The 20,265-nt window shown below is 43.0% G+C and overlaps 1 protein-coding gene across 3 annotated transcripts in view; it reads right to left on the bottom strand.

Annotated features, from left to right (window-relative positions):
- The window catches only part of ccdc135 (coiled-coil domain containing 135), a 140,301-nt gene that overhangs the window by 103,904 nt on the left and 16,132 nt on the right, over positions 1-20,265 (bottom strand). For all 3 annotated transcript variants that reach the window (XM_068039643.1, XM_068039644.1, XM_068039642.1), the window contains exons 4-6: positions 16,307-16,432; positions 11,864-12,058; positions 7,769-7,927 (exon numbers count right to left, since the gene is read on the bottom strand). In XM_068039643.1, the coding sequence (XP_067895744.1) occupies positions 7,769-7,927; positions 11,864-12,058; positions 16,307-16,432 (480 nt within the window). The remainder of the gene's footprint in view (positions 1-7,768; positions 7,928-11,863; positions 12,059-16,306; positions 16,433-20,265) is intronic.

Below are 20,265 nucleotides of genomic sequence, written 5' to 3'. Positions count from 1 at the left end.
CAATGGGCTTTGTGAAAGGAATCACACAGTGGTTCATGAAATGTTACATAATATCTTGGCTGACCAGCCAAACTGCAAGTTGACAACTGCCCTGGCATAGGTGGTTCATGCGAAGAATTCGCTTCAGATGGTTGGAGGATATAGTCCCTATCAATCACGGCAGTACTTAGAGAGGATATCCCAGGGGGAATGTCCAGCGAGGTCATTTGGGTAGAACTCAGAAACAAGAAAGGGGTGATCACGTTGATGGGATTATACTATAGGCCCCCCAGTAGTCAGAGGGAAGTGGAGGAGCATATATGTAGGGAAATCACAGATAAGTGTAGGAATCATAGGGTTGTAATAGTAGGTGATTTTAACTTCCCAAATAGTGACTGGGACTGGCTTAGTGCTAAGGGATCATTTGGGGAAGAATTTGTTAAGTGTGTCCAGGATAGTTTTCTGATGGCCCTACTAGAGAAGGGGCTACACTCGACCTCCTCTTAGGAAATGAGGATGGGCAGGTGGTTGATGTGTCAGTGGGGGAGCACTTTGGGACCAGTGACCATAACTCTATTAGCTTCAAGATAGTTATGGAAAAGGATAGGACTGGTCCTCAGGTTGAAGTCCTAAATTGGGGGAAGGCTAATTTCGATGGCATCAGACAGGAACTCTCAAAAGTTGAATGGGAGAGGCTGTTTACAGGTAAAGGGACGTCTGGCAAGTGGGAGGCTTTTCAAAGTGAGATAGGAAGAGTTCAGGGCCAGCATGTTCCTGTTAGATGGAAGGGCAAGGCTGGCGTTTAGAGAACCTTGGTTTCGAGGGATATTGAGGGTCTGGTCAGGACAAAGAAGGAGGCATATGTCTGGTATAGGCAGCTGGGATCAAGAGAGTCCCTCGGAGTATAGGGGATGTATGACTACACAAGAAGGAAATTAGGAGGGCAAAAAGGGGCCATGAGATTTCCCTGGCAGATAAGATGAAGGAGAATCCTAAAAGATTCTATCAGTATATTAAGAGTAAAAGGGTAGCTCGGGAGAGAGTAGGTCCCCTTAAGGATCAGTGTGGCAATCTATGTGTGGAGCCACGGGAAATGGGCGAGGTCTTAAATGAATATTTCTCATCCATATTTACCATGGAGGAGGTTATGGAAGCTAATGAGTTCAAGGGAGGGAACACCGATATCCTGGAGTATATCAACATTACAAAGGAGGAGGTGTTGGAGGTTTTGAAGCGTATTAAGGTGGATAAATCCCCAGGGCCTGACCAGGTGTATCCTAGGATGCTATGGGAAGCAAGGGAGGAGATTGCTGGGGCCCTGGCAGAGATTTTTGTATCATCGTTAGCCACAGGTGAGGTACCGGAAGACTGGAGGATAGCTAATATTGTGCCTTTATTTAAGAAGAGCAGCAGGGATAAGCCAGGGAACTACAGGCCAGTGAGCCTTACATCAGTGGTGGGAAAGTTATTGGAAGGGATTCTGAGAGACAGGATTTATATGCGTTTGGAAAGGGATGGTCTGATTAGGGAGAGTCAGCATGGCTTTGTGCATGGAAAATCATGTCTCACGAATTTGATTGAGTTTTTCGAGGAGGTGACCAAGAGGATTGACGAGGGCAGGGCGATGGACGTTGTCTACATGGACTTTAGCAAGGCCTTTGACAAGGGCCCACATGGTAGGCTAGTCCAGAAGGTTCGAACACATGGGATCTAGGGTGAGCTCGCAACTTGGATACAAAATTGGCTTGGTGATAGGAGGCAGAGGGTGGTAGTGGAGGGTTATTTTTCAGATTGGAGGCCGGTGACCAGTGGTGTGCCGCAGGGATCGGTGCTGGGCCCTCTGTTGTTTGTCATATATGTTAATTACTTGGATGTGAATGTAAGGTGCATGATTAAGTTTGCAGATGACACCAAAATTGGTGGTATAGTGGACAGTGAAGAAGGTTGTCTAAGGTTACAACAGGATATAGATCAACTGGGAAAGTGGGCAAGGGAGTGGCAAATAGAATTTAACGCAGACAAGTGTGAAGTGATGCATTTTGGGAAGTTAAACCAGGGCAGGACATATACAGTGAATGGCAGGGGCCTGGGGAATGTTGTTGAGCAGAGAGACCTTGGTGTGCAAGTACATAGCTCCCTGAAAGTGGCAACACAGGTAGACAGGGTGGTGAAGAAGGCGGATGGCATGTTTGCCTTCATTGGTTGAGGCATTGAGTACAAGAGTTGGGACGTCATGTTACAGTTGTATATAACGTGGTTAGGCTGCATTTGGAGTACTGTGTGCAGTTCTGGTCGCTGCACTACAGGAAAGATGTGATTAAGCTAGAGAGGGTGCAGAAAAGATTCACAAGGATGTTACCTGGTTTGGAGGGCTTGAGTTATAAAGAGAGATTGGATAGGCTGGGTCTGTTTTCCCTGGAGCGAAGGAGGCTGAGAAGAGACATGATAGAGGTATATAAAATTATGAGAGGCATAGATAGGGTAGATAGCCAGAGTCTGTTTCCCATGGTAGGGGTGACTAAAACTAGAGAACATAGATTTAAGTTGAGAGGGAGGAGGTTTAAAGGGGATCAAAGGGGTAAATTTTTCACACAAAGAATAGTGGGTATCTGGAATGAGCTACCTGAGGAGGTGGTGGAGGCAGGAACAGTAGTGACATTTAAGAGGCATCTGGACAGGTACTTGAATGAGCGAGGCATAGAGGGATATGGAATTAATGCAGGCAGGTGGGATTAGTATAGATAGGCATTATGGTCGGCATGGACGCGGTGGGCCTAAGGGCCTGTTTCTATGCTGTACGACTCTATGACTCTCATTGGTCTCTAGGCGGAATCCCAAATTGCCTTCCGTACTGTGCAACAGTTCTCCTGCTCTAGAAGGTACTATAATTAGTTCCATTATTTCTACACATTTGAATGCTTTACATGCAGGGAGACTGGCTTTCATCAAGGCTGAGGTCTGAGAAAATTCACAGAGCTCTGAGGCTTCGTGTAAGGCCATCTGAGGCAGAATTTAGTTCAGGAGATTTGTTTTATTATAAAAAGAGGGCCATTGGGAATGGAAGAGCCCTGGTAACGTAACTTGTTGTGATGGTAAGACAGTAGTTATCCAGCATGGAATTCAAACTGTTAAGGTTCATTCCTCACTATTAATTGGGGTTGATTACAAAATCTCAGAATCTGAGCAGCCGATAGAGGGAAAAGAGGCACCTTGTACCTCAAATACTCATGTGTTTTGTGATGAAGGTCCTGAGGCACAGAATATGGTAGTTGAAGAATTGGATAGTAATATGACCGATCATTATGCTCAAGAAAGAGCTATTGCATCCAAAGCTCAAATGCCCGGAGTAGGTACTCGGGTGACATATATTCCAGAGGGGTCTAATAAATGGAGGGATGCAACAATTGTGGGGCGTGCAGGAAAATCTACAGGCAAGTTTAAATATTGGTTAAATGTTCAAGTTGATGGCCAAGAAGCCAGAGCCATGGGGTAAAAGAGCAGAGGCTAAGAAAGCGCAGTACAAGTTTTAATAGTGGGTCTGGCAGTGACTCTTGCTTAAGGAAGCAATCACATACTGGAGAAAGAGCCTCCAATAAAGTACAAGGGAGATCTTCTAGCAGTAGTTCTGAAAGACATCAAAGTGCTAATAGAGGCTGTATTTGAACAGATTCCACAATGAAACAATGGCTAGAGGGCAGTCTTGGAATAGAAGCAGAAGTCCTCATGATCGTGAAGTTTTAGTAGCTGCCAATAAACTTGAGGATGAGCTAATAAGAGAAGCAAAACATAAGGAATTAGAGTTGGAGAGAGTTTGGAGTTCATTCTGAGGTACCAGATAGGGGACAGCCGGCCTTGTCACATAGATGGATTTGTACTCCCATCCCAGTTAATCATGTCAGGTCATCACAGAAAGATGATGATCTATCTAAAGCAGTGACTGAGCAATTGTGAAACTTGTGGGTCAATTAAACTGGTTGTGCCCTCAGACTAGGCCTAATGCTAGTTTTGATGTGCTGGAGTTAAGCATGATTGTGAAACATCCAAAAGTTAAGAATGTTTTAAGGGCAAATGAAACATTGAAAAAACTAAATCTGGAGAAATATGTACTAAAGTTCCCATCCTTAGGTGACCCAAAGAACATGAAGTTAATGTTTAGTGATGCTTCACATGCTAATCTTGCTGATGGTTATTCGAATGCAGCTGGTTTCATAATATTTCTGACGGGGTGAAAATGGGAAATGTTGTTGTCCTTTAGCTTGGGAGGCTAAGAAAATAAAACGGGTTGTTAAAAACATATTAGCTGTGGCGGCAGTGGATATGGCGTTCTATTTGTCAAATATTTTGGGTGAAATTCTGAACAAGAGACACACTGAAGATAGGATACCCATTGAATGTTATGTGGATACTTGTTCTTTGTGGGACAATGTACACTCTACAAAAAGTGAGTGAGAAAACACTACGTATTAACCTTGCTGGATTGAAACTAATGCTGGAGAGAAAAGAAATCTCCAAACTTAAATGGGTAGATGCAAGTCATCAGATATCCAATTGTTTCACAAAAAGAAATGCTAGTACAAAGAAATTGTTAGAGGTGCTACAGGAGGGGTGTCTCGCAATGTAATACTTTGTACCCAATATGGAATTTATTTTGAAATGTTCTCTGAGCATGTTAATCCAAGTTTTATTGTAAAAGAAAAAAGGGAATATGTTAATTGTGTGTCAATGGTTTGATTATATGCAAGTGAAGGGTGTTAATTGGGGTCTCAGTTGAGCACATAAGCAGACACTCACTGAGACTGGTGGAGGGTTTGACTGAGGAGCTATATGTTTGTAATCCTTTGATTATGCACAATGAATGTGAAACTGAGTAAATATAGGCTCCAGCATTATCCTTCCATAACAAGCTTTCTGGATTTAACAAAGTGAGTGGGCAACAAGATGGCAGATGGAGTATAATGTAGGGAAGTGTGAAGTTATTCACTTTGGTTGTAAGAATAGAAAAGCAGAATATTTTTTAAAATGTGTGAAACTGGTTAAGTGTTTATTTTCAAAGAGACTTGGATGTGCTTGTACAAAGAACACAAAGTTAGCATGCAGGTACAGCAAGCAATTAGGAAGGAAAATGGCATGTTGGCCTTTATTGCAAGGTAAAGGCCTGCTACCTGACCCGAACCCGACGGGACCCAATGACTTGACAGGTTCAGGTCGGGTTGGGTCAGGTCGCTCTTCCAGGATCGGCTTTCGGGTTCGGGTCGGACACACACAGTATGAAATGGACTTGAAAGGTGGTTTAAAAAGATGAAGATTGGAGCCACAAAGTCAGTGATTGTTTGGTCACGGGTTGGAAAAAAACCCATGGAGTTGTGCCCAGACAGGTTGTGCCACACTGTACCAGTATCTGTATCGCTTAAAATAAACACAGCAATTGCCCGAAGTACAGTACTGTTTGCGTGTAGACGGGAGTCCTGACAGTGATCTTTTTTTTTTATATAAATACTGTATATTTTATAATAACTTCTCACTCAGGACCTTCCTGGTCTCTGCATCTCAGCTGCACACTGGATAAACTTGCAGCATGTATTTCAACCTGTAAAGCAGGAGTCCAGGTAATGTATAATATTTTCTGAGCCTTCGGGCAATTGCTGTGTTTATTTTACGCAATACAGATACTGGTACAGTTGGCACAACCTGTCTGGGCATAACTCCATGGGTTTCTGTTTAACTCATGACCAAACAATCACTGACTTCGTAATTCCCATCTCCATTTTTTTAAACAACCTTTCAAACTGCACAAACTGAAAAAGTGAAAAACGGATTCGGAAGGTGGCTGCCAGTCTCTTTTCATACTCTCTTTGCTTCTCTTATTTGCTTTTCCATTTCCCCTCTGAACCTTCTATACTCAGCTTGGATCTCAGTTGCATTATCCACCTGACTTTTTCTTCTTCTTAATCTCTATCTCCTTTGTCTTCCAAGGAGCTCTGAATTTGTTTGCCCTACCTTTCCCCTTCGCTTAAAACCTGTTACATTTCTAACTTTTCCCAGTTCTGATGAAAGGTCATCAAACTGAAACATTAACCCTGGGATTTCTCGCTCCATAGATGCTGCCAGACCTGCTGAGTATTTCCAGCATTTTCTGTTTTTATTTCCAATTTCCACCATCCGCAGTAGTTTGCTTTGGTAAGACAAATCACATATTGACCTTTATTTCAAGGGGACTGGAGTACAAGAACAAGGAAGACTTTAGAATTGTATAGGTCTTTGGTGGGACCACACCTAGAATACTGTGTGCAGTTTTAGTCTCCATATCTAAGAAAGGATATATTTGCTTGGAGACTATACAGTGAACATTCACTAGATTCATCCCTAGGATGAGAGGGTTGTCCTATGATGAGAGGCTGTGTAAACTGGATCAATATTCTCTGGAGTTTAGAAGAATGTGAGGTGATCTCATTGAAACATACAAGATTCTGAAGGGTAGACACTCAGAGGTTGTTTCTCCTGGCTGAGGAATCTATAACACAGGGGCACAGCCTGAGGATGAAGGGTCAATCATTTAGGATGGAGATGAAGAAAAATTTCTTCACTCAGAGGGTTGTGAATCTTTGGAATTCTCTACCCCAGAGGGCTGTGGATGCTCCATTATTGAGTACATCCAAAGCTGGGATCGGTAGATTTTTGATCTCTGAGAATCAAGGGATATGGGGAGCAGGCAGGAAAGTGGAGTTGAGACAGATGATCAGCCTTCATCATATTGAATGGTGCGGCAGTCTCAAGGGGCCATACAGTCTCCTGCTGCTCCTATTTCTTGTGTTCTTATATACTAGTTCCCCAGGAAGGTGCTTTAGGACACCTCTGGGCTATTCCCTCTCAGACGGGTAGATACCAGTAAAGTCCCTTACAGGAGCCCACCTATGCTCAAGACCTCATCCTTACACTTTGATCTCCATTTACAGGTATTAGGGGACTTCTGGCCCGCTCCACTTGGCTTCCGCCAGCAGAATAGACCAGAGAATTTATCTGTCAGGTTATATGTTGAAGTTTAACAGTGGGACTTGAATCCACAACCTTTTGACTCCGAGAAGCCTGCTCCCACTGAACCAAGATGACCAAATTTTATACACAGTTACGCAGCCAAGCATGTGTCCCTCCAGCAGCTGTGCTCTGTAGCATGTGCCTCCCAGGGTACCAAAGGCATTGTGGACCCACGAAAATGTGGGTTTACCATGCCTTATTGGCTTAGGTGAGCTAGCTTTAGTAAAGTAAAGGCAGGTCCCCCGCGTTCACAATTTAGAGAGTAATTGGGTTTCTCCAGAGCAACACAGGGAAACCAATCTCCTTTATCAGGAACAGTGGGAAATCAACAGTGCAAAAGCACCTTTAATGTGCTTAAACAAAAGTATGGAACAATGCAGTGGCTCTCTGCTGGCTTTTAACTCTGATCTGTGATTCACATCCAGCCCTGAATGATAGTGAAATTCTATGTCTGTTGGCTGTAAACGTTCTATTTGAAATCAGCTGGGCAATCTCATTCCAGTTGCTAGTGGGTGCAGGCCTCAGTTTGGACTAAATAGGACATGTCAGAGATCAGTGGCGTCAGAAATGGAGTGTCACAGTGGTGCAGTAGAGGACACTTGTCCAGAGTTACAAATGACGTACATTGTTGAGGGAGCTTTGCTTTGCTCCTAACAGTGATATCCCTGGTCTCAGCTGTCTTTATAAAGGACAATCCATTCTTTACTTTTATAATGAAATAGACAGACAAACAGGAAAATTAATTTATCAGACTCACATCTGCCGCATTCTCCAGATCTTTCTGCCTCCTTTCCTCTTGTTCTTTCAGCTGTGCCTGTTTATGAGCTTTCTGGTTCATTTCAAATTTACTCGTTAACTCTCGGATTGGTTTCACTGCGTACCTCTTGTCAGCTGGTTTATTTTGTTCTTTTTTACTCTTTAAAAAAAAGTGTTCAAACAAAATTGCTGACATAAAATGCTGACTGTGAAGTGCATTTAGTGATTTTATCAATATTTACTCCTCCTCCTCTCCTAGTTCTTGTTGGCTGATGGCTCCATGGATGTCCACAGCACTTCAGTGGCTCATCCGACTGTGAGCCCAGAGTGTTAGCAGGCTAAACAACCACATGAACCGGAGCGGGACCAACATCCTTGCAGGGAGGTTTGCTAGTGCTGTTGGTGGGGGGCGGCTGGATTGAAACTAATTTAGCAGGGGGATGGGATACAGAGTGGAGATACAATAGAGGGTGACGCATAGCCAAATACAGAAGAGAAACTAATTCAGTCTGGAAGGCAGAGCAAAGGGGGCAATCACTTTGCTGGGAGTGTACTACAGGCCTACAAACAGTCAGGGAGAGATAGAGAAGCAGATATGTAGGCAAAACTCAGAGGTGTAAAAATAATAGGGTAATAATAGTGGGGGATTTCAACTTCCTCAATATTAACTGGGATAGTCTATGTGCAAAAGGCTTAAAGGGGGTGGAATTCGTAACGTGCATCCAGGAGAGCTTTTTGAGCCAGCACATAGAAAGTCCTACAAAAGAAGGGGTGGTACTGGATCTAATCTTAGGGAAAGAAGCTGGACAAGTGGTAGAAAAGTCAGTGGGGGAGCATTTCGGGGATAGTGACCATAACTCTAAGATTTAAGGTAGTTATGGAAAAGGACAAAGACGGGCCGGAAATAAAGGTACAGAATTGGGGGAAGGCCGATTTCAATATGGTAAAACAGGATCTGGCCAAAGTGGACCGGGAGCAGCTACTTTTAGGAAAGTCTACATCAGACCAATGGGAGTCATTCAAAAAGGAAATAGTGAGAGTTCAGAGCTAACATGTTCCCATAAAGGTGAAGAGAAGGACCAACAAGTCCAAGGAACCATGGATGTCAAGGGATATAGAGGATTGGATAAGGAGGGAAAAAAAGGAGGCTTATGGCAGATTCAGAGGGCTGAAAACAGTGGAGGCCCGACAGGAGTATAGAAAGTGTAGAGGGGTACTTAAAAATAAAAAGTAATTAGGAGAGCGAAGAGAGGACATGAAAAATCACTGGTGGGCAAGATAAAGGAAAATCCCAAGGCATTTTATAACTATATTAAGGGCAAGAGGATAACCAGGGAAAGAGTAGGGCCCAGTAAGGACCAAAGTGGCAATCTATGTGTGGAGCCGGAGGACATGGGTGACGTTTTAAATGATTATTTTCATCTGTGTTCGCTATGGAGAAGGATGATGTAGGTGTAGAGATCAGGGAAGGGGATTGTGATATACTTGAACAAATTAGCATTGAAAGGGAGAAGGTTTTAGCGGGCTTAAAGTGGATAAATCCCCAGGCCCAAATGAGATTAATCCCAGGTTGCTATGTGAGGTAAAAGGAGGAGATTGCAGGGGCTCTGACACAAATTTTCAAATCCTCTCTGGCCACAGGACAAGTGCCACAGGACTGGAGGACAGCGAATGTGGTACCATTATTCAAGAAGGGTAGTAGGGATAAACCAGGTAATTACAGGCCAGTGAGTCTAACATCAGTGGTAGGGAAACTATTGGAAAAAATTCTGAGCGACAGGATTAATTTCCACTTGGACAGGCAGGGATTCATCAAGGAAAGTCAGCATAGCTTTGTCAGGGGGAGATCAAGTCTAACAAATTTGATTGAATTTTTCGAGGAGGCGACTAGGAGTGTAGATGAGGGTAAAGCAGTTGATGTAGTCTACATGGACTTCAGTAAGTCTTTTGATAAGGTCCCGCATGGGAGTTTGGTCAAGAAGGTAAGAGCCCATGGCAATTTGATAATTGGATCCAAAATTGGCTTAGTGGCAGGAGGCAAAGGGTGATTGATGATCGAGGGTTCTTTTTGAGATTGGAAGCCTGTGACCAGTGGTGTATCAGAGGGATCGGTGCTGGGACCCTTACTGTTTGTAGTGTACATTATTGATTTAGATGTGAATATAGGAGGTATGATCAGTAAGTTCACAGATGACACGAAAATTGGTGGTGTCATAAATAGTGAGGAGGAAAGCCTTAGATTACAGGACGATATAGATGGGTTGGTAAGATGGGCAGAGCAGTGGAAAATGGAATTTAATCCTGAGAAGTGAGGTGATGCATTTTGGGAGGACTAACAAGGCAAGGGAATATACAATGGATGGTAGGACCCTAGGAAGTACATAGGATCACAGGGACCTTGGTGTCCATCTTCATAGATCACTGAAAGCCGCAGCACAGGTAGATAAGGTGGTTAGGAAGGCATATGGGATACTTGCCTTTATTAGCCGAGGCATAGAATATAAGAGCAGGGAGGTTATGATGGAGCTGTATAAAATGCTAGTTAGGCCACAGCTGGAGTACTGTGTACAGTTCTGGTCGCCACACTATAGGAAGGATGTAATTGCACTGGAGAGGGTGCAGAGGAGATTCACCAGGATGTTGCCTGGGCTGGAGCATTTCAACTATGAAGAGAGACCGGATAGACTAGGGTTATTTTCCTTAGAGCAGAAAAGGCTGAGGGGGGACCTGATTGAGGTATACAAAATTATGAGGGGCGTAGATAGGAAAAAACTTTTTCCCTTAGCGGAGGTGTCAATAACCAGGGGGCATAGATTTAAGGTAAGGGGCAGGAGGTTTAGAGGGGATTTGAGGAAAAAAAAATTTCACCCAGAGGGTGGTTGGAATCTGGAACACACTGCCTGAAGAGGTGGTAGAGGCAGGAACCCTCACAACATTTAAGAAGTTTTTAGATGAGCACTTGAAACGCCATAGCATACAAGGCTACGGGCCAAATGCTGGAACATGGGATTAGAATAAGAGGCTTGATGGCCAGCACAGACACGGTGGGCTGAAGGGCCTGTTTCGGTGTTGTATAACCCTATGACTCTGTGGCATCACAGGTGAACCCAATCCTGTTTTTGCCCATATCTACGCATGCACAATTTCCAGCAAAGATTATTGAAAGCAAAAAAAAGACTTGCATTTATATACCACTTTTCACAACCACCAAATGTCTCAAAGTGCTTTACAGCCATTGAAGTACTTTTGAAGTGTAGTCATTGCTTTAATGTAGGAAATGTGGCAGCTACTTTCCACATGGAAAACTCCCACAAGCAGCAATGTGATAATGACCAGATTAACCTGATTTTTAATGTGGATTAGGGATAAATATTGGCCAGGACACCAGGGATAACTCCCCTGCTCTTCTTCAAAATAGTGCATGGGATCTATTACATCCACCTGACCAGGCAGATGTGGCCTCAGTTTAACATCTCACCTAAAAGACAGCACTAGTGACAAAACAGCACTCCCTCAGTACTGCACTGGAGTGTCAGCCTTGATTTTTGTGCTCAACTCCTGAGTGGCACTTAAACCCAGAACCTTCTGACTTAGAGGCAAGAGTGCTACCAACTGAGCCACTGCTGACACTATTGGATAGACAGCAGAATATCTACTTGCTTTAACCCCTCTTGAGTCAAGAGATGCAGAAGAAAATTGTAGAGGCAACATTACTCTGTAACTAACCTCTGCTGTAACTGTCCCGGAAGTGTATGTGACAGTAGAGACTGTTCCATCAAACACTCCCTGGTTAATTACATCATGGGTTAGTAGTACAGTAATGCTCCTTCTACACTGTCCCATCAAAACACTCCAAGGGTAGGTATAGCCTGGGTTAGCACAGAGTAAAGCTTCAGTTACAATGTTGCACCAAACATACCCAGTTGGGTGCAGCACCGTTTTGATACAGAATAAAGCTGTGTCCAAACTGTCCCAAAAACATGCCCAACCTCAGAAGATTACCACCTGCTGGCCCATTGTGACATTTTTCTGTTTCCCACACTGGCAGCACAGCCAATGGTTGGGACATTTATATGGGGAAAAACTTGCTCCTTACTTTGTCATTTTCTTTCAGCAGAGGACAGATTTCCCTTGTTTCGTCCACCAGACACATTTCCTTGACAGCATATCCACTGACACAATATGCATTGTATCCCGTGCCAATCAATAATGAGCAGAGCAGGTTGCTGAAATCAAAGCAGTTTCCTTTCTGACGTTTCAGCATGGTGGTTGAGGAAAACAAATAATCTGGCTGTCAGAGAAGGCAAGAAAATAAACATTCAGCATACATCTAAAAGTCAAAATTAAAAACAGGCAAGTTCTAAGTTGAATCATAGGCAACACACAGGACGTATAGACATTCAGCAAAATAAATGCCAAACTCAGAACAAAATTGGCACACTGTGAATTTTTCCACTTTGATTTCCCTTTATGATTCTGAGTGAGCCTGCTAACCGTTGACAAATTTGAGCTATTGCTACAATAATTTGACATTACCAATTGCCACATTGGCCATGCTTGTGAAGAATGAAAGAAGGACAGATAGATCGATTTCAGACATTGGGATGTCCCAAAGTACTTCGTAATACTTTTGAAGTGCAGTCACTGTTACAAGCTCCCACAAATAACAAGGAAATGAATGACCAGGTCATCTGTTTTAAGTTGGCATGGACACGGTGGGCCGAAGGGCCTGTTTCTATGCTGTACAACTCTATGACTCTAAGTACTGAGTTACCTGATCTGGAAACCAGGGTGCTGCAATTGGTTTCAGAGGGGGGAAAAAAATCAGCCCTCTGATTGCTATCCAGTGACTTCTGCTGGAAAAGGTGAAAGACTGTGCTTGGCTATGATGCCCTCCACAATCAAATTGCTTGCCATAACTCATTCCTCAGGCTCACTTTTGAATAGTTGTTACTTGGCTAAATTAGTGGAGAGTGATGTCTCCTTAAATCCATGTCCTTTGCAAAGAGAAAGAATGGGAAGCATTGGAAAATATATGCTCAGCCTTCAAGCTAAATCTGGCCTTCTTTAATTATTGTAGGTATGGTGAGCTGTGTCAGCTTGAATCAGTTGACAGCACATGTACCTTAGTCAGAAGATTGCAAGTTCAATCCCTACTCCAGGATCTGAGCATGTGATCTAGGTGGACCCTGCAAATATATTACTGAGGAGATGCTGTGAGGTAGATGCTAAAGATCCCACTCCCCTTTTGAAGAACAGCGTGCAGTTCTCCTAGTATCCAGACCAACCTTCCTTGCTCAAATAAAAACTGATGAATTAGTCATTCATTTTTGTGCTGTCTGCAAAATGGGTGGGCGTTTTCACCTGTGTAGGAACAGTCACTATTTCAATTCATTGTACATGCATTGCTCTGAGGTGTTTTTGAGAGATGGTCTTTTTTCTTTTGGTCTTGTATATTTCAGATGCATAGAACCTAAGATTATATGTCAGGAATGCTGATTGGCCAAGGCCAGCGCACCCAATTCATGATGCTTCCAAATTTCAGGTGATATATTTCCTTTCCATATCCCCTTAATATGCATTTCAGAGAGAGCCATAACTCTCAGGGACAACCATGTGCTGAAATACAGCTCCTTTAAAATACGATAGATTAGGGCCTGGTAATTCAGCAGGGCTTCTCCTAGTCTCCCACCTTGACTCCCTTGGAGGGACTGGCAGAACTCCGAGATCCAGCATGGATTACGAGGAGCAATTACCCACCCATTTTGCATGTTCTCACTGGTAAACAGAAGGATAAGGGGCGAGGTGATTGTTAATTTTACAGTTCTAAAGGAACAAGCTAATGTCGACCATGACCAACTGTTTCATCTTGTCCAGAACAGTAGAACCAGAGGACAGAGCCTGCACTTGAAGGGGAGTAAATTTAAAACTAATTTCTGGAAACAGTGGCCTCGATATTAAACCTCCCATGATGGGCAGGAAAATGTCATGGGGGTGGAGGGGGGAAGGTGCTAAAACTTTTTTTAAACCAAGAATGGTTCCCCAATACACCATGTTGGCACACGTTGCTGCTTTTGCGGCAGCTGATTTCATGGCATGTGAGGATCCATCTGTAAGCCCAAAGAGACTTGGGGTCTAGGTATGTAGATCATTGAAATGTCATGAACAGGTAAAGAAAATAACCAAAAAGGCTAATGGAAAGATGGCCTTTAAATCTAGAGAATTAGAATACATGGGGGTAGAAGTCATGCTTCAGTTATACAAAGCCCAGGTTAGACCACGTGGAGTACTGGGAGCAGCTCTGGGCACCACACCTTAGGAAGGATATATTGGCCTTGGAGGGAGTGCAGTGTAGATTTACCAGAATAATACCTGAACTCCAAAAGTTAAATTACAAGGAGAGATCTCACGAACTAGAGTTGTATTCCCTGGTGATTTGATCGAAGTTTTCAAGATATTAACTGGAACAGATAGGGTAGATAGCAAGAAACTAATTCTGCTGATTGGTGAGTCTAGGACGAAGGAGCATAGTCTAAATGTTAGAGCCAGATCTTTCAGGAGTGAAATTAGGAAAGGCTTCTACACACAAAGGGTATAAGTTTGGAACTCGCTTCCACAAATAGCAATTGATAGATTTTTTTGTGAACCAGGGTATTAAGGAATATCGAGCAATAGCTGTATGTGGGGTTGGGTCAAAGATCAGCCATGATCACTTTGAATGGCAGAGCAAGCTTGAGGGGTTAAATGGCCTATACCTGTTCCTCTCCACCAGTGAGGTTTTCATCATGTCAAATCTGGGTCTGTTGTAAACTAACTGACAAGAGATTAATTTCTATGATTGGTCAACAACTTGATTCACATTATATCTTGTGGCTACCAGGATGATAGAAGGTGAAGCAGATGGACCTTGATCTTTTTTGTCTACAATTCCTATGTTCCTAGGACCTGCACCAGGTCTCTGCTGTTTTCCTAGAGGCAGGTTACCACAGTGGACTGGGAGAATCCCTGCAGAATCTTAGGCCTAGGTTTCAAAATGCTGCTGTGATTGGTCCAACTGGCTAACAACTGACAACCTTCAGAGTAGTTAACATTGAAAACGAGGGAAAATGTTAAGGTTGGATGAGGACTATTCATTTAAATGCTATGAGTCATTAAAATTCATGCAAATGGAATAAACAACAATGTTCTAAAGCACTAAACAGGTGTGTTGCCCAACAAAAAATGTGACTCCGAGCCAGGTAAAGAGATATTAGTCAAGGCTTTTGGTCCCCTGTTCTAAGAAGTATTAAGGAGCATTTTAAAGAAAAGAGTGCAGAAGTTTAGGAAGGAATAGAAGAGCTTAGGATCTAGACAACTGAAGTCATGAAAATTGGGGATGCACTGGAGATCACAATTGGAAGACTGCAGAGATCTTGGAGATTTGTCAGGCTGGAGGAAATTACAGATAAGGAGACACCATTGAAGGATTTGAAAACAAAGATGAAATTAAAAATAGAGTCATTGCCGGACTAGAAGCCAATGTAGGTCAGCGAGCTCAGGTGATGAGTGAACAGGACTTGGTGTGATTTAGGATACAGGCAGCTGAATTGTGGATGAGCTCATGTTTGCAGAGGTTGTGAATTGGGATGCCAGCCAGGAGAACATTGATATAGTCAAGTTTAGAAGCAACAATGGCACAGATGCGGCGTTCAGCAGCAGATAAGCTGAGGCAGGGGTGGAGTCAGGGGATGTTACAGATGTGAATGTAAGCAGTCTTGGTGATGGAAGGGATACTGGATCCACAAGCCACCTTAAAGGTAGAATGGAATGCCAAGTTTGCAAACGGTTTCGTTAAGTCGCAGATAGTTGTTGGGGAGAGAAATGGAGTTAATGGCTAGGGAACAGATTTTGTTGTGAAGAGTGAAGTCAATGGCTTTGCTCAAACCAATATTTTGTTGAAAATGAAGAAGGAGGATAGTTTACCATGGTCAGACTCACATAGGTTGTCATTTGTGACTTTGATGAGGGTTGTTCCTGTGCTACAGAAGGGTCGGAAATCTGATTGGAGGGGTTCAAATAGGGAGTTGGGGGAAAGACGGGTACAGATTTGAGAGGTGGCAAAACATTCAAGGACTTTGGGAGAGGAAAGGGAGCATACCGGAGGCAATGAGTTATTCTGTATGCATCCTCTGCTCTTCTAACTCGATGTTCCCTATTGTATCAGCACCCTCACCAGCAATTGTACCCTCAGGAGCGACTGTAACTCCACCCTCTCGAACTCTCCCCGGCACATCCGCCTTGTCACCTGCCTTCATGCCATCAAAATTCTCCTTATGGCCCTTCTATTCAACCATATTATAGTGCCCCTACCCTCCCAGTCAACTACTGTTTGGCAGGTGCTCTTTGTTCAGAAGTGCCTCTCTAAATGTTAGAAGCACTACAGAAAAAGCAAGCTCTTGTTGCTGTTATCGGAAATTGTGTCTCCGAGAAATCTGCTGTTTCAGCACTGGTGACTCTTTCACCAGAAAGCCAGTTGCTCCTGCAATGTGGGATTTCTTACCACGTCAGTGATAGGATCTAAGGAATCCACTACCAGAAAGTCAGCCACAAACTGGGCACACCCATCCCAGTTGTACAGTTCCTCATGCTTCAGCAATGTTGGGCGGAGAGTTGTGCTTACAAATTTCTGTTGACAAAAACAAAAACTTTTTGGTTTATCCACATCATTCCTTATTAAGAAAAAAATTTAGACTTATACTCATTCATTATCACATACACTTGTTGGTTTATGATTTGTGTTCCTTCCATTCTACCAGGTATGGCATGTACAACACACACTGAAGGACTGCTGCTGTACGTTGAAGTCAAAATGGACCTTGGGTCAGCAAAGCAAAAAACATTGAGTTCTGCCCTCCCACAGCCAGAGAATTGAGGTCACCTTGGATAGAGAATATAGCATACTCGTGGCCACAGAGACTTCAGCCTGCTGCTGACCAGAGATTTTAGACAACACATGGCCAGAGTTCAGTCCATCCAGGCAGAGAATTCAACCTACATGTGATCAGAGAGCTCAGTCTGCCTCTGGACAGTGAGTTCAAGCCTGTCTATGGGCACAAAGCTCAGTCTGTGCCTGGTCAGTGAGTCAGCCGCTCTATGGGCACAGAGCTCCGTCGTTTGTTTAATTATTCGTGGGATGGGAGCCATGAAGTTTCTGCTGCTGATAGCCCTCAGCACCTCATGGATGTCCAATCTTGAATTACTAGACCTGTTCTGAATCTATCCCACTTAGCACAGTGGCAGTTCCACACGAGATGGTGGAGGCCACATTTTTAACAAGTTGTGCTGAAATTAAATGCAAAGCTAATGTTTTTTTTTATTTCCAAAATATACTTTATTCATAAAAATATGTAAAAAATACTTTACCAAACAGTTTCAAACGGCACCAAGTCAAAAAATACAAACAGTGCAAAGGTGATCAGTTTCCTTCAATACAATCATGAGTTGCCTCGCAACCCTTCCATTTCATTTGTCATGCCATATACATTTTTACATTTTACAGCAAACTAAGTGCGCAGTGGTACAAGCCTTTGTTAGTGATGGAAAAGTCTTGAGAACTGTTAAATAATAGGGATTAGAAATAGTTAACTTTTATATAGGATGAGGATGATGTCCCTTTCCTCACATTAAACTCCATTTGCCAGTTTTTTTCCACTCACTTAATCTGTCTACGATCCTTTGTGACTTCCTGCACACAACTTACTGTTCTTCATGATTAGTGTCATCTGCAAACATGGTTATACAACTCTCTATTCCTTCATCAAAATCATTGATAAATATGGTGCAAAACTGAAGTCCTAGCAGAGATCCCTGAGGAACACCACTTGTCACATCCCATCAATCACAGACATTCCCTTAATCCACATTCTCTGATCCTACCTCCCAGCCAATTACTGATTCCCAAGGTTCCCTCCAATTCCATGTGCTTTCATTTTTGCTAATAATCCTCCCATTCTTCTAAATTCTATGGAATATAGGCCTAGTCTACTCAATCTCTCCACATAGGGCAATCTCCGCATCCAAAGAATCAGTCCATTGCACTCCTTATAAGCTAAGTATATCTTTCCTTGGGTAAGGAGACCATAACTGTACACAGTAATCCAGGTGTTGTCTCACCAAAGCCCTATATATTTTCAGCAAGTCTTTTTTACTCTTACACTCTAACTCCTTTGTAATAAAGGTTAACATACCATTTGCTTTCCTAATTTCTTGCTGTAACTGCATGTTACCTTTCTGTGATCCATGTACAAGGACACACAGGTCCCTTTGAATACCAACATTTCCCAGTCCCTCACCTACCAAAGTGAATAATTTGACACTTCCCCACTGTTACGACCAGATAAGAAAGGTGTCCAGGGGTCCCTCTCAGCCTTCACCTGGTCTTACTGTAGTAGGGTTTGATTTTAAATTAAAAGGATTTGAATCCTTGTTCACCACTTTCCAATTGTAAGGCGAACAAATGAGCACAAACAGGCTTTCTTAGGTTTAAAGAAGAAAAGTGAAATTTTATTAAACTTAAAACTCTAATTCAGTTAACACTTATGGATACACACCGTGCCCCATGCTAGCATGCAGCCGTGATACGCACATGCAAATAGAGACAGGAAAGAGTAGGAAAAAAAAGTGGAAAGGTTTGAGGCAATATCTGAAGAGTTTGTTACAGTTCTTCGAGCTCACTGCAGAGTCCTTTTGTAGGTTGATCTTGCTTTTCGTTGGGGCCCAGTATTCTTTTCAAACCTTGTTCACTGTAGGACACTTTTCTCTCTTGGGGTTCATGTGTCTTCAATTGATTCCGAAGCTGGTGAGAAAGAGATGGGAGCAGACAGGAGAGGCTGTGGTGAGCCAGCCACGAGAGGCCTTTTCAGTTCAGGAGCCAAGAGCTTTCTGCCAGTTCAAACACTGTCGCTACAATTTAAAACTCCCCAAGTTGGCCAGCAGGGTGGTCACGTGAGCGACTGGTTTGACCAGGTCAGTTCAGTGTATTGTATGGGAGCAGGAAATAGCTCCTTTGTTCCAGCACTGTCTGCTAATATGTAAAAATGTTCTTCCAGCCAGGGGCCTGCAACTCCTTGTAATAGACCTCTTCTTCCCAGCAACAATTTGAAATTTAATGTCCATGTGGCGAAACTAATGTGCCTCATTCTTGACAGGTGGGGGCCTGCACGACACCCACATTATATTCCATCGACCATATTCTTGCCCACTCACCTAACCTGTCCAGACCACTTTGCAGTCTCTTTGTGTGCTCCTCACAGCTTTCTTTCCCACCTAATTTTGTGTTGTCAGCAAACTTGAATACATTACACTTGGTCCCCTCATCTAAATCATTGATATAGTTAGGAAATAACTAAGGCCAAAGAACTGATCCTTGTGGTATCCCTCTAGTTAAAGCCTGCTTATCAAAAATGACCTGTTTTATTCCTAACCTGTTTCTGTGTCTGTTTCTGTCCATTAGCTAATCCTCAATTCAGGTTAATATATTACCCCAATCCCAGGAGCCCAAAACCTTATTCTAAGTTTATGAAATGTAATGGAGAAAATAATGGACTTAAAATAAACAAATTTCCAGGGCTTAATGTTTTCCACCTGGGGGCTCAAAAGAAACAGGTGAGGAAATTGCAGAGGCTCCAATCATAATTTTCCCCTGGCTGGGAAGTCTAGAATAAAAGGTCACAGTCTTAAAATAAGGGGACAGCCATTTAAAACATAGATAAGGAGAAATTTCTTCACTGAAAGGGATGTGAATCTTTGGAATTCTCTACCCCAGAGAGCTAAGGATACTCGTTCATTGAGTATATTCATGACAAAGGTCAATGATTTTTGGATAATAAGGGAATCAAGGAATATGGGCATAGAGTGGGAAGGCGGAGTTGAATTAGGAGAGCAGCCATGACCTTACTGGATTGCGAAGCCAGCTTGAAGGGCTCTGGCCTACTCCTGTTCCTATTTCTATATTCTTTTGGTCTTGTAATCTTTTGTGCAGAACCTTATCAAATGTCTTCTGGTAGTCCATACAGGTAACATCCACAGACATCCCCTATCCACCATCCTCAAAAAAAATTTAACCAGATTAGTCAGACGTGACCTATCCTTCACAAATCCATGCTGAATCTCTTCGACCAGCTCATACTTGTTCAAATGCGAAGTCACTCCGTCCCTAATGATAGATTCCAGTAACTTCACTACTACTGGCTTTAAACTGACATGTCTGCAGTTTCCTGGTTTGTCCCTCCCTCTTTTCTTAAACTTACAAACTTTATTCCCTAACCAACAATCCATCCCTCTCTGTGGCAACCGTACAAGGTTGAATCAGACTGTTTGCAACCTCAGTGTCATATTTGACTGAGATAAGCTTCCGACCACATATCTACACAATGACTAAGACCACTTATTTCCAGCCCCATAACATTGCCCAACTCTGCCCCAGCTCTTCTGCTGAAACCATCATTCATGCCTTTATTA

The sequence above is a fragment of the Heterodontus francisci genome, chromosome 9 (assembly GCF_036365525.1).
Source record: "Heterodontus francisci isolate sHetFra1 chromosome 9, sHetFra1.hap1, whole genome shotgun sequence".
In the NCBI taxonomy this organism is placed as follows: domain Eukaryota; kingdom Metazoa; phylum Chordata; class Chondrichthyes; order Heterodontiformes; family Heterodontidae; genus Heterodontus; species Heterodontus francisci.
This window is presented reverse-complemented; position numbering and strand designations above follow the sequence as displayed.